The 15,529-nt window shown below is 41.5% G+C and overlaps 1 protein-coding gene across 4 annotated transcripts in view; it reads right to left on the reverse strand.

Annotated features, from left to right (window-relative positions):
- Window positions 1–8,343: 8,343 nt before the first annotated feature.
- APOLD1 (apolipoprotein L domain containing 1) overlaps window positions 8,344–15,529 on the reverse strand; it is a 42,170-nt gene continuing 34,984 nt past the window's right edge. For 3 of the 4 annotated variants that reach the window (XM_016156379.2, XM_016156380.2, XM_036237028.1), the window contains one exon: window positions 8,344–12,137. In XM_016156379.2, coding sequence (XP_016011865.1) covers window positions 11,394–12,137 — 744 coding nt within the window. In that variant the 3' untranslated portion in view covers window positions 8,344–11,393. Of the gene's footprint in view, window positions 12,138–13,404; window positions 14,975–15,529 lie in introns of those variants that run through there. The other variant, XM_016156381.2, reaches the window with a different exon arrangement.

Raw genomic sequence — 15,529 nt, forward strand, 5'->3', positions numbered from 1 at the left:
TAAATAGCTATAATTTATGGCTGCATCACTATAAAGACAAATACATTAATATTATACATTAAATATTTTCTTTGGTTTAAAAGTTCCTTTTTTTCCTTTGAGTTTTAAAAGAAATTAAAACTTTTTTTGCAGGCCTTTAAAAATATGGGTGGGTTCTAGGCACTGTGGCTACCGTGCCTACTGGATAAGGAAAGAGCATGAGGACCGTGGTGAAGCCTTCAAAGGACCAATAGTACTGGGCTGCTGTGTGTGGGGTGTGAGCATGTTAGGATAGTGGTGGCTCCTGGACCGAAAGTAAAATGAGCCTTCCAAACTTAGGGACAAGAGTTTTGTGGGGGATTCAAACAAGAATCGGTTATTAATCAGCTTCTGCTCAAAATCCTCTCAGAAATTGCATACTCTCTGGTCTGTTTTGGAAAAATTTCACGTATAACAAAGTGCAAATTTTAGTTACTCAGAAAATTATCTTTAACTTATGAATTACAAATTAATTTAGTTATCCCAATTTGTGTCTAGGGAAAAAAGTTAACTAGTCCTGGTTATTTATTGATTTCCTTTTCTTTTTGCTTTTGATTTAAAAGTTTTCTTAACATACATAAAATCTGTCTATGGCCATGCCATCCTGAACAAGCCTGATCCTGTCTGATCTCAGAAGCCAAGGTTGGACCTGGTTAGTACTTGGATGGGAGACCACCTAGGAAGACCAGAGTGCTGTAGGCGTAAAAACTAAAAAATAAAAGATCATAAGCAGACAAGGTCTTTGCAATCTGTGAGGTCAAACAAGGGTTGCCTTGCCTAAAAAAAAAAAAATAATAATAACATCTGTATTTGTTCTTTTTTTTATTCAACAAATATTCTCAAGCACGATGGCAGACCACAGACTAATGTTGGGATCCAGAAGTAAGCATGACTACTATGTGCCAGTGGGGGAGACACCCTATTTCAAAAATAATAATAAATAAGTAAATCCTCACAATCAAATGGGATAGGCAGACTCAACAAAATAATCACAAGTGAGATGAGTGGTACTGAGAGGCAAGATGCTAGAGCTATGTGCAGTGAGATGCTCTCAACTTTCTCTGTGAATCATGAACATTCTCTGGGTGAAAGTGACTTTAAACCGAGACCTGAAAGATAAGCAGCTCTTACTAGCTACATAGGGAGTAAAGAGGTGTTTACAGACAGGAAAAAACACTCTTCCAGATTAGGCCCTGTGGCAGAAAAAATAAAATAAAGCTCACAGAGATTATAAAGTGGTGATTTATGATGAAGCTGCATGTATGAGGAGAGACCTGAGTAATTAAGGCCATGGTCAACGTCACTCCAAAGGCCGTGGCTGGGAGAAGCTCAGTGTGACTGTAAAGCCAACTTCTCTACCACACCTGCCATTTGGCCCCTTGAACATTAGCCAGAACCCCTTGGTCCACTACCACCCTTGGGTCTTTAGGATGAGAGATATTTATGTCCAGTATCTGAAAAAAATCTGGTGCCTCAGACCGAGAATTACAGTAAAGAAGACAAAGATATTCTAGACATAAATAAAACAAGTAAGAAATGGGTTTAACCGAAGTCAACAACACGCAGGAAATTCAAATGTTATGCTATAATCCTTATGCAGAAAACCACAAAGGCTAAAGTTTTATGGTCACGTCATACTGCGGTGTGGGTAATAAAGCAAAGGCAGCTTTGATTATTTCCTGGTTTCCTGGTGGTTTTGTATTCTTTTCATAAGAGTGGTTTTTTTTAAATGCACACACAATTTTTTTTTAAAAAAACATAATTTCTAAAAAATCTATCACTTCATGGACAAAAATAAATTAAAATAATGTCCACAGAAAAAATATTAGAAATGGAGATGTTTATATAAAACTGCTTGGCAAATCACGTACCATTGTCACTTTGAAATAAGTACAATACACATAATAAGTATAATAAGTTTCTTGTCACACTTTTAAATAGAAGCATGTGAATTTGCATATATGGAGTCCGCTGCCTAAATGTTTGAAATAAGCAAAACGTTAACTACTATCCTGGATATTTCTCACACTTGGTGATAGTCCAGCATCTTTTAAACAGTTTTCCAGTGATTGGCAAAGCTCCTCCAGTACAAGCCCTTTTTCCTAACTGGAAACCCGAAGCTTGCTCTTTCACCCCTCTGCTGTATTACCTTCAAAACACGTCAGGAATCCGACGACTTTTCTCCACTCTCAACTATCGACATCTCTCACCTGGATTTACTGCATTCACCTCCTCACTAGTCTTCATGCCACACTCTTACCCCTCAGCAGCAAAAGGATCCACCTGAAATAGAAGTCTGATCAGATCTTTCCTCTGCTCAAACTCTTCCAATGACTTTCCATCTCACCCGGAGTAAAAATCAAGTTCTTACAACAGTCTATACAGCCCTACATGTTCAGGGCCCAACACCTCTCTGAACTCATGGCTCCCTACAACACCAACTTCAGGTCTTCACTCAAATGTCACCTTGTCATTGAGGACTTTGGACCCCTCCCAGTAGTACTCGCTCCCATCCCTGCTTTGTTTTTCTCCATGGCACTTACATAGTAAGCAGAATATGGCCTCTGAAGATGTGCACATCCAAAGCAACAGAATCCACGAACTTGTTATATTCCATGGCAAAGGAGAATTGGGTTGCAGACAGAATTAAGGTAGCTGATCAACTGACCTTAAAACAGGGAGAATATCTCGGATCGTATGGGTGGGTGCAATGTAATCATAAGAGTCCTGAGAGTGGAAGAGACAACAGAAAAGGTGGTCAGAGTGATGCGATGGGAGAAGCACTCACCCCATCACTGCAGGCTTTGAACAGGGGTAAAAAGAATCAGGGGCCAAAGAATGCGGCAGCCTCTAGAGGTGGAAAAGGCAAGAAGACCGATTCTCTCCCCTGGAGCCTCCAGAAAAGAACACAGCCCTGACAACTCTGTTATTTTAGCCCAGTGAGACCTGCATCAGACTTCTGACTGTGAGAAAATAAATTTATGTTGTTTAAGCCACATGGTTGGCAGTAACATGTTACAGCAGCAGTAGGAACCAAATACATGCCATATCACAAACTGGCTATTGACTTCTTTCCTTATGTCTGCATTCTTTATCATCACTAGACTACGAACTCCATGATACCAGAGATATTTGACCTGTTTGTTTATTACTCTATCCTCAGAGCCTAGAAATACACCTAGCATATAGTAGGTGTTCAAAGAATATTTTGTCAAATGAGTAAATATCTGTGTGTCTGTAAGTGTGTAGTGTGTTTGAGAGGGGATGAAGAAAGGATGGATGAAGCAGCAGGTCATATGTTTGGGTGTAAAGGAAGTAGTAAACTAAATCGAGCTTCTGGAGACAGGTTACTACCCTGAGCCAAGTTTTCTCATGCGTGGCAAGGACAGAAGAAGCCCAAGAGCCTTTCATATGTAAGTCACTGGTGTGGGGACAAGGTCCAACTTGACTGTGGTATGCGAAAGAAAAGTCTCTCTTATTAGCTTCTGCACACCAAATGAAATGGTGTCCTCCTGGCCTATTCTGAGAGGCAAATGATAATCACCAGCTTCATGAGAAAGCTTGCAGAACTGGTCATCCTGAGGAGGTGGGAAACGCTACCCAGATCACTCTGAAGTCTTTCTCCTCTCTGGATAATACCCCTGACAAAAGAGCCTACTCTAGGGAAGAAAGCCTTCAGAGATCAGGAAGTTTATTGTCAGCATCACAGATTTATGATTTGGCCACAAAACCCAACGGCTTTAGCAAGGAAACTAATGTTGACCTGGGGCTGGGCTTGTGTGTTTTATGCCAACCTCACATGTTCAAGAGCTCTTGGAGATGAGACATCAGGTTCAACAAAGAATCACCTTTCCTCTCTGCTTCTGTTTCTGGCCATTAAAGACCCTGCGAATAGTTTGCTTTGGTGGCGTGCAATGTCTGGTTTTTCACTCCTGGTCATTCAAAACCACTATGTCTGTGATTTCACGGAGGATATCCACCTAGCGATGGCCTGATCTTATCTTTTCTGGCTGTTCTCCCTTGGCTTTCCTCTTTCCTCCCCCTCCCAAAGCTCCCCACCTCCACGCTTGGACATTTTCTTCCTGACTCAGCCCTTTTTGTAAAATTTCTGAACTACATCATTGCTTTTTCATTAAAACCACAGAATTAAGTTCATCTTAGCCCTTCACAATATTGCCCATTATAACACACTGCTAAAATATCACAAACACCACAAGAACTCAGCACCTCTCTGGAGTGTGTACTCAAATTCAGAGTCCAGTTTTAGGTAAGGTTACATTCCATTAGACTGGATATGGGGAAATCCATGATTTATGTAAGTGAATCAAGGATTGGACTATAGCATGAATTTGAGCGGAAATAACCTGGAATTGGGAAAATCAGTTTGATGGTTGTTGCAGGTGTTAGGAATAAAAATCTGGATGGGTTGTGGTAACAGTAGAATGGCATGGGAGAGATATTTAATGGCAAGGATATACCTTGGCAAAGCTTTGTAAGAGAAAGAAAGAAGAGAAGGATTTGGAGATGATAATGAGTTTTTAAGGTAGGCAACTGGGATACTGATGTCACCTTGGCAGAGGCAAACAAGTTCTGAGAAGGGACTGGTTTCACAGAGGAGAAGGAGCATACCTGTAGCTTTAGATGTGCTGGGAAGCAATGCCAGTACATCCGTGAGGAAAGAGAGAGCTTGTTCATTTGTTCTTTCCTTCGTGGAGCGCCTCCTGTGGCAGGAGCTGGAGAGATACTGTGGGGAGGCTTAATGATGACTGAGATATTTTTTCTGTTCTTAAGAGCCTTGGGGTAGGTACAAACATCTCCAATAAAAGGTATCATGTGTCAAATCCTTACAAGAGACGCAAACAGATAGCCCATAGACATTCGGATAAAGGCAAGACCACATCCGGCTGGAATCAAAGTGCAGCGCTCCAGCGAGGAGGAAAGGGTAGAAGGAACACAGCTAGGACTTTCTTTTTAGGACCTGCTCCCTGCAACCTGCTTTACTTAGCCAATGATTTTCACCTTTATTTTCATCTCATCTCATACCCAACATATTCAAATTGACCTAAGAGAATCCCTTAGTACTGGTTTGATCCGTGTCAACATTCGGCCCAGGACTGCTGAAACCCTGGGGATGGACATAAGGGACACGCCAAAGGACCCTGTGAAGGAGGTGAGAGGGAAAGCGACCTGAGGCTGAGGCTCCAGGGACGCCTGGCATTTAGGAATGGAGGAGAAAGAAAAGCCATCCAGAGAGACAAATAAGAAAGGTCGATGTCATGGAATTCAAGAGAAAAAACCTGTTTTCAGAACTGAGGAGTCAACAATGTCAAATGCGACAGAGAAGTTAGAAAGAATGAAAAGGCCAACGATTCATAGTGTTAAGAATGCAACGGCTCGGGGAACAATGTTAAAAACAAATCATGCAAAGACAAAGCACTATTATTTTGAATAGTTTTATGATACCTAAATTCTTATTCCTACTCACACTGATCTCACCCACAAGTCAACAGCGGTTTTAGTCCATAGCTGTCATACTGGAATTGAGTACACACCCCTATCAGGAAGAAAACTGAAGAAAGCAGTTTCAGTGGTAGTTTCAATAGAACGATCCTAAGAAGCTTCATTTTCATAATTTTTATACAAGATCTAGAAAGGCCTGTTGAACTAGTAACTCCCCTTATTCACATCTGTGCAGTTTCTGTCGATACCTTCAGTCCCAACATATCAGCAGTTAACAAAGAGTTATTAATCGGTCTTTCCACTTCAGGTGTTTTGTTCACAAGAATCTTGCCACATTTAGGGCATCTGGGCAGCATTGCAAAATATCTGTGCACAGGTTTTTATGACCAAAGCCGGAGTTTAATCATTGTCAAATTGCACTCACATTATTTTTTGTAAATACTAGCCATTTGCAAAAGTACATATTTTAATTTCTGATTGGTTAATCTACTGACATAAGATTAGCCTATCTAGATTAGCAGATTGCTCATGCCATAAGATCTAAAACCCTACCTGCACTGCTCACAAGTTACAGTAGGTGGTACATGGTGAATGTATACTTAATAAATGTTTTCTGTATGAATGAATGAATTTCTCAGTTTGTTATTAATGTCATCACTATCATGAGCTATTATTTTATATTAGAAAAATACTTATTCTCTCAAGAGCTAAGAGCATAGATCTCGAGCCAAGATGCCAGAATTCAAATCCTAGGGCAGCTCTTGCTAGCTGTGTGACCTCTTAGTTCCTAACTCTCTTCATCTAATAATATGGGGTAATTGTAGAATCCCCTCATAAGATTTTTGTAAATGCGATAATACGTGTCAAATCATACTTAGAACAGTATTTAATAAGTTTTCAATAAATGTAACTGTTATTATTATCACTAAATATCCACATTTATTTTTCTATGTTTATCTAAATGTCATTTTATTTAAGCACTGAACTAAGTATTGTTCTTCAATGACATTTTAACTGTGCAGTTTTAACAAGGTGAGGGCATAACAGATGTCTGCATGTCCATTGGGGAGCCTGAAAAAAGAAATTTTTAACCTAAAAGAAAGATTTTAGATATCACCACCCCTTCCCAACTCCATCTACACAAAGAGCTTCTCCCAACTACAAGTGCGTTGGTAAACTTGGCAACGGTTAGCAAAGCAATGCTGGAACAAGCCAAGCTATGACTACTCCTGAGTGTCTGGGAGGCAGAGGCCTTGGTCATGACTCATTGCTAAAGTTCCAGGCAAATCGTGTCGCATGCTTGCCTGCACTCCCACCCCTGGGGTTACATTGGAAATATAAAGTGGAATTAAGCACCATTCTCTGCAGATGTATCTTCGTATAGACAAGCTTTACCTGTGCAGTCAAGACCACATTAGAGGGCCCTGTTTCTGCAAACTAATATTAATGGGGATGCCGAGAGTCCCTAAAGTCATTCCTGGCTCCCAGAGGGGTCTTGCTTCATCAGCACAATTTCCCCTCATCTAACAACTCTCTGGTTGCTAAGGGATTATTTCCAGATCTTAGGGCTCACTCTGTCCTATTCCAGACCACAGCAGGGTTTACCGTCTTTCTTATGAGTTTGCCAGGGGCAAAAAATAACATCCTAACCTCCTGTCAATTCAACAAGGAGAGATTTACTGCGGTTAACTAAAAGGACACTTGTTATGACAGGAATACATATGCTTCGACAAAAATAGGATCCCAGCTTGTGTCTGACCTTTGCAAACAATCAGAGTCCTGCCAATAGTCTTTTTTTTTTTTTTTTTTTTTTTTTTTGGTTGCACATTCATGAGCAGTGCAACATCCAGACCCAGGGACGTTTCTAAAGTAGAAACTCTGAGGCTGGTACTCAGATAGGGCGATCACCTCCAGGGCAGTATTTTTTAACGAACAATAGCAACAACTTCAGGCACTTTGTATGAGTTGCTGGACCCCCTACCCAATGTCCACCTTCTTTTCCTTCGTTATAAACAGAATCCTAGGTATACTGGCATAAGCCAATTCTAAGTTCAAAATTAATACATTTCCCAGCCTGCCTTGCATGGTCAAGATGTGCGAGTTGCAAGATAAAGTTCCCTGTAGGTTTCTGGGAAATTTTTGCCTTCCTAACATAGATGCTGCCCCTCGCCCTCCCTTTCTGCCTCTCTCTCGGTTTTGTGAAGGCTAATTTGGCTGATTTCCTTGTGATTACTTCCCATGTCGTAATTATGTTCAGAGGTTTTGAAACTGCTGGAAGTCTGATTTCTAGGTAATAAGAATATTCCTGTATATCAGTTGATTGCTTTTTAAAAATTGATTTATACAGTTTGATACTGAATATTCTAAGTGAAAATGATTAAACATCTGCCCTTTCTCAATGTTACTAATTAATATACAGGCAAACATGTGATTAGGTAATTAATTACGGAAAGGTCAAGAAGTTCGAGGAATGGGCAATTTATTTCAATAAGGGGAAATAACTAATTTTGCTACAGTGGGAAAAATGTGGAATTCAAAAATTGCTGCATTTAACTATATCCCTATTTATCTCTGCGCAATGCCTTTATCTCAATGTCTCAATTCCCTGCACTTTCTTTTCACACCAAGGTATTGAATGAGAAATATATCAAGTTGATTGATTGTTTGACATATCTGATATAGAGTGGTTTCCACACCACTCTTCTCTCTTTTTTTTCTCCCAGTAAATACTTTTGACTTTGACATTTTCCGTACTAGAAACGACAGCTGCATGAGGGCAAATGCATCAAAGTAATTAGAATCAGAACCTTTTGCTAAGGATTACTTTTTAAATAAGCACAATATAGTTTTATTGAATCCTCAACATGCAGAACCAAATGAATCTCCTTTATTGTGAAAGAAAACAATCCAAACAATTGTACACCACAGAAAGTAACAGAAGCACTTAAACCTCTAGTACAAACATATTTATTTTTCAAACTCTGGACAGTTTTCTTAAGTACATTTGTGACCTAAATACCCCTCTCCCTTTTCTTTACAACATACCATTCTCACTCTGTTTGTTTATAGAATGACGGCCTTAAGAAAAAGCCTTATTCACATTCCCACAAAAGAAATAAATAAATATTTGTCTATAGGATCCATTTAACTGAACTTGACTAGATCCTGGTAGAGTTTCCAATCTTTATAACAGACACATTAGAGGATGGGCGGCGGTCTTACCTTATCAACAAATTCCTATTAATGTTGCTAAGCAGTTTGTTAAATTATTCAAATGCATTTATTGAGCTCCTATTATGTGCAAAGCATTGTCCCAAAGTAGGCACTCTTCATTAGATGTAAAATGGGCCACTGAATAGATAACTTCAGGAGTTTAGGACTTTGACGCACTCAAAATATCCTAATGATAGAAAATGTTTGCTGTTGCTGCTGCTGCTGTCAAAATTGCCCAGTTTATATCTATGTAACAGATCAGGCATTGGAAGAATATAATTCATACTTAAGCATGAATAAAAGATGGAGTTAGGGAGTGGTTGTACCTTTATGACATAACTTAAATGACAATGTGAAGTACATTCTGGTGATCCAAAATACTAGCATTGGTGCAAGGTAGTCTAGGAAATGACACCAGTTTAAAAACAACAGCAACAGTATCAACTTCAAAATAAACCAGGATACAGATCGATTACAATTTATAGAAAAAATTAAAATATAAAACCACTAACCCTTCCTCCCAGCACTGGAATTATTCCTTCTTAGAAACTCTGCCATCGTTGGGAAGCATGGAGGAAACTGGGTAAGTTTAAAGCATATTAAAGAATTAAATAATGTAGCCAAGTTTTACGTGCATTTGGTCACAAAGACTTTTCAAATGTATTTTCAACATTATAGTTTTAGGAATAGAAATTGAAGAAATTATAAGTACTTTCTTAGAAACAGGTTGCAAATTTATTACAACTCCCCCCCTCCAAGTGAAAATATGACCCATTACCAAAATAACACAAGCTATTTTGTCTATCATCCATAAGACATAACTTCACAAGACATCAGGCTTCCAAGACCTAAGTGCTTCCATCACATGCCTCTAATTGGGTATTTTCCCCCCTGAACTAAATAGTTTCTCTCATCAGGTCATGAGTTATCTGCTGACAAAGTACCTTCAGGTTAAATATACTTGCATCATCATTTCTATATCCCTCAAGTCAAGCCTCCATTCATAAGCTTAAACTTAGCTCCTGATCTCTCTATTCAGAACTCGTCACGTTTACTTCATGTGGAAAGGAGAGAGACTTATTCTAGGAGAGGGATGCTACTTTCAGCTCATGCCCAGTCTCAGAAAGTCAAACTCAACCTCATTACCTGAAAAGAGCCTTGGTAGTCTCTCATTCAGAAACTTGTCATTCCTATTATTTTCTATATGTGATGATTAAATAAAATTAAATGCAAATAATAAACAGTAATTAAATTAAAAAAAAAACAAAATAAATTAAAAAAATACATGGTCTGGCGATTTTCAGAGAAGGTAATAAAAGGTCAATTGCCAGTAAATTCACATTCCTTTCTGTACCAGTTTCTACAATGAGTGGGCAACACTGCCCTCTAAAGGGCTTATTATGTTACATCCTTTAGTTCACATGGTTAGAAGGCGCCCCAGAATGTATTAATCAGTGCCACACACATTCTTTGTTTACTTCTGGGACAGTCTGTCCTTGACCTTCAGTGAATGACTCTGGAGAATGTGGAGCTCCTAGAGAGGCCATGAGGCGTGAAAGCTCACTGAGGGGATCAGAAACTAACATTCGTTGCAGTGGTTTTCCAACTTTAGTGGCATTAGAACCAACCCGACGGCTTGTTTAAACGCGGGTTGCTGGACTCCACCTCCAGAGCTTCTGATTCCAGAAATCAACGGTTGAATTCAGGAATTTGTCTAACAAGTTCCCAGGAAATGCTAATGCTGCCCGTCCAGTGGGCCATATTTTGTAAGCCAGACACTGTGCTAGGCACTTTATCTCACTTACTATTCACAACGGGGTGAGGTTTCAGTATCTCTGTTTTACAGACCAGGAAGCCACATCTCAGAGAGATTAAGTGGCCAAGGTCACACAGTGACAGTCTGTAATAAATCCAGGACTGTCTAACTCAAACTCATCGCTCTCTTCTCTACACTGTAATGTAAGTAAATGAAGCTGATAGTCACATCACCTTCGTTGGCCTTAGCATCTTTCTGCAGGGAGCAGCATGTACATGACTGGTTGCTCCCCTCTCAGAGTACCTGGAGGTCTGAATACGAAGCAGGAAGGTCCACTGTATTCCCAGGCTGATCTGTGAGAGGGGTAGGGATGGCATAGGCCTCTTGGGTCCTGAACCCTCCTCGGCTGTTCCAGAGGGGGTCTGTTTGCTCTAGATTCTGGAAACCTTAAGTGGGCTCAGAAACTCTGAAAGAGAGTTTTTAAAGCTGGTGTCTCCTTTCACAGGCATTCTAAGAACCTCATTGCCTAGTGGGGCTTGAAGATGACCCATAGGGTGGCAGTGTCTGCACCCTCCCCCCACCCTCCCTCCAGCCTCAGCTCAAACCAAGCCGGCAGGGACCACACAACTACCTAAAACAGGCGTGCCCAGTGATGTGAAGACTAAATAGTTTTGGTATAGGAAAAATAGTTTTCAGGTCACATATACCAGTCCCTAGCACTCAACCCCAGGCAGGATGTCACAGTGATGGGAAAAAAGGGGCTGTGAGGACTCCTCCCCCAACACACACACACACACACACACACACACACACACACACACTTCAGAAACAGTTTTTCTCATCCTTTGCATTTAGCTCCTAACACAGCCTGGTGTTTTCCTGAGGGAGCTACAAATCTGGAGAATCCCACGGGGACAGTTTCTGGGTTTCTGGGGAAAGGATGTTCTCAGAAAAACAGCTCTGAGGGCTGGTCAGCAGAGATCTTGAGGTGGTGGCCACGGCTGGACTTCGTGCAGAGCTGCACTCTGGACTCCAGCTGCTCACTGAGTTCGTCCAGAGCCCCCGTGCAGGACTCCAGGCTTTCCGCCAGTTTCTGAATCTTGGCCTTCAGCACAGCCTGGCTAACCTTGGTGGCCCCTTCGGCCCGCTTGGGGATGAGGAAGCCACGTGAGCCGAAGAAGACGATGAAGTAGACGGAGTTGTATAGGGCCATGGAGGCGTTCCTCCCGCACTGCAGCAGCTGGCGGTCCCCGCGGCCCTGCCAGCGGCAGAAGAACTCCAGGCAGCTCAGGATCTCGCGCATCTGGTCCTGGCAGGTGGCCGCAATCTCCTGCACCCTCCGCACCTCCCGGGAGTTGCAGAAGATCAGGGAGAGGTCGGACGTGATGGTGACGGCCCCTCCGGCGGTGGCCACCCCCAGCCCCACAGCCGACGCCACGAGTGAGACCCCCAGGGTGACTGGGCTGAGCGAAAGCCCCACGATAGCGGTGACGGCGCCCGCGGCGCTCAGCGAGCTGCCAGCCACGTTGGCCGCCAGGGAGCGCCTGCGGAGGCGCTCGAGGCGCCGGGCCACCTCGCGGAGGCGCAGCATCTGGCTGTGCAGTCGGGCCCGGCGGTCCAGCAGCAGACCCTGGAAGCGCCGCAATGCGTCTGCGCCCTGCAGCTCCCGGGCCGCCGACCCCTCCATGCCCTGCGGGGACACAGTCACGCAGTTAGCCCTAGTGTCGGTGCCTAACGGCTGTTCCCATACGCGAGCCGGGAACTGGCAGAAGTTAAACCTAACGGCTACTGCCACGCAAGGGGAAACGGGTCATTTTCCAGTGAGTCATGTGTAAAGTTCTCAAAGATCCGGTCTGTTCTCAGGACCTTAAATCCACATATGCAAATAGGAATAATGCTACCCTCTGCTTTCCTCCCAGGGAAAGCTAAAGATGGACTGTATCAACTATCTGTTAAATGAGATGTAAGTTCAGTGAGGAGAGAGTCCTGGTGTTAGAAGTCTATTGCAAATACTCAGGCCTCTGCTCTGAAAGAGAGCACTTGACAAGTGATAGGTTGTACCTATTTACAAAGTCCTTTTGACACATGAAGACGTGGATCCCAACATTTTTGCAATACAGTTTTTTTCCTCTCTGTTGAGTGAAAAAGATGTCACCAAAAACTCAAAAATTATGATGTCTATCAAATATAAGAAACAAATCTAAGTTAGATGCTTGCCTGAAGCAATTCTTCTGCTTGTTATTCTTCCAGCTTATTGTTTTAGAATTAAACCGAATATATGCTTTGTGCTACTTAACTATTGCTCATCGGATCTCACTCTTTGATGGGTACTTAATTAAAACTAAATTATATTAATACCACTGTCTCTTTACTATGAAAGCTTCCTTTTACAAATGAGTAATGGTTGAAGAAAATAAAGTGGCCTGAACCTTTTGTTTAACAACTCATTGAGGGCTCCCTTGTACCAAGTTCAGTAGAAGCCAATTGCAGATGACTAACAAAGAGAACTGTCATCCCGGGGTAAAAATATGTCCTTCTTAGTTGCCCGAAATTCCCACCTTTATATCCACTGTACTCATTGTTATTAGGAACTTCTTAAAAGTGGCAAATAAGAAGAGATAGAAAGGCATAGAAACAGCATTTCAATCCTGTGTAATATTAGAGCAGAAATTATTCTCATTTGAAAGATGAGGAAATTGAAACACAGACAGGTTCTAGACGCAGCCGATTCTTCACAGAGCCCAGTCTATAATCTTGGTCTCCTAGCCTCCTAGGTCTTCATTTTATTTGCATGTCTCCATAATTCCACCCACCAGTGATACATTTCCACGTAAAGACGTCTCTTAGCAAAATGAGAAAAAGTCACTCAAAATATATAATGGACCAAGGATATAATCTTAATATTACAAGTCCAGTGGCTATTTTTCAGATGGTCTCCCTCTAGGCTCCCCACTTACCATCACTTCTGGCTATCTCCAGGAAAGAAAAATCTGAGGCTGTTTCTGGATGAGCAAGTTTTATAGTTCCAGAGAGCCAATGACTGCCCTGGGAAAGCCTTGTCTCATTCGAGAATTGCCATTTCCTGTCCTGGCTCACACTGCCTTCATCCAGAAGGATGTGACATGGTGGAAAATGACCTGCCAACCTCACAGCACATCCCGTATTTAGGAAATGAACATTGTGTGTTAGCTTTCCCCCAAACGCAGGAAAAGAACTGCAGGCTCTTCCCCAACTTGAAACAAGTGTTGTCATTTTCCCAGGAGGTATACCCTGCCTTTCCTCTCCTGAGAATAGCTAATGACGTTATCTGAGAGGACATCAAAGGCACCCCAGGCTGACCAATTATAGTGTTTCTTGAGAGCCACCATTACAAAATCATTTTTTTAAAAGAAAATAGGGGAGGGCAACTCTTATACTTGATATAGCCACTTACAGTCCACTTCTGCATTTTAAAAAGCATTGTGAATCTGTGAGTAGTGGAAACATGTGATCCAATCAACAAGCCTTTAAAAAAAAATGCAAGGTCACACCCACAGGAAGTCCTGCGTGCAATTTTGGGCATCTCCAGCTGCGAAGAAGATATTGGAGGTCTCAGAAAGGGCACATTACAGGCCAAATGCGTCAGAAAAATCTGTGGGGTCAGGCTGCACAAGGAGCTAATTATACACTCTCAACAGCAGCAAAGATTCAGCTTCCTGGGTTTTCATTTGAGGTAGCAATTGTAGCCCATGCAGTAGTTAAATAAATGGATTCTATCCCCAAGTTAGTGAAGCGTGGGCTGAGGGCAGTTATCTGAATAATTCGGGAAGGGAAAAGAAATATAGCATCTGTGGATGCTTTCTGGGATATTTACATAGGTGGTTGGAGCTCAGGCAAAAGCTTTTAACCACAGAGCTCCAAATACAAATATGTCATCCTTCTTCTAGCACTCTCACCTTCAAATGAGGAAGGTCAAATTGGTTTCTCACTTAAATTATTATTGTCTCAACCCTCTGGTTCATCTGGAAAGTCTTAACAGTCATCTCTTCCTGGAACACAATTAAATTCTCCATCTTTACGATTATACTTTGTATTTATCAGCACAAGACCATTTACTATTACTCAGAACCATGATCCTTTTGAACCTGATTTTTCTGAATTTGGCCCATGTCTAAATATTCTGGTTATAGCTCCTCAAAGGATAAATATAACCTTAGTTTTATATGCTTTCAGTATCTACCTGTGCTTTTGACGTAAGAGGTGGGGAGATATCTTTGTCTGTCCCCTTAGACGTAATCAATCCAAGTGGGATATAGGCCAAGGTGAATTGAGGGTGGGAAGGCTATGAGCAAGGAAGGACCATACCCTGATTCTTTAGTTCCCATATGCTTCTCCAACTTTGCGTGTGTGTGTGTGTGCGTGTACACTTGTGTGTATGTGTTTTGGGTTTAGTTGAACTAAATTAAATCTTTATTTCATGGATAAGGAATTTTGCTGAGATACAGAGAGGGTCACCATCTCTAGAGCATCAGTAATCATAGTACAGAACTAGGATGAAAAAAAATAGAAGATATATGAGGATGGACAGCATGTATGCTGACCTCAGCCCATATCCTGAGGAATTTGTTGTAAACTAATTTGCTTCATACTTGATTCCCTCTGGAGTAAAAAGAATCCAGTCATTTTACAGCTTGGGCTAGTTGAAATTTTACCACCTGTAAAACCCTGGTACTTCACATTATTTACAGTTACAGGCACTTGACCATAACACTTTTGACAGCATTTACTTACTTTTGTATATTTAAACACAATAAGAAATTTGAAGAATAATTAAAGATAGTTTAATCAAAAGTTTTACGTGGGCGGTTCTTCATCCTCACCCCACCTCCCCCCCCACCCCCTCCCAAAAAAAAAATATCTGTGGATTGCATCCTCATCCTTCTTTTCTAAATTGTTTTTGTGGCACTTATAACACATCACCTCAGAGAGACTACATTGAAAATTGTGGTTGATCCTCAGACTAGTCTTCGGATCTATTGATGCAGTTAAACCATACCGTTAACAGTACTAGCTGGGATTCTAAGTCCTGGATCCACAGGAATT

The sequence above is a fragment of the Rousettus aegyptiacus genome, unplaced genomic scaffold (assembly GCF_014176215.1).
Source record: "Rousettus aegyptiacus isolate mRouAeg1 unplaced genomic scaffold, mRouAeg1.p scaffold_m13_p_2, whole genome shotgun sequence".
Taxonomy (NCBI): domain Eukaryota; kingdom Metazoa; phylum Chordata; class Mammalia; order Chiroptera; family Pteropodidae; genus Rousettus; species Rousettus aegyptiacus.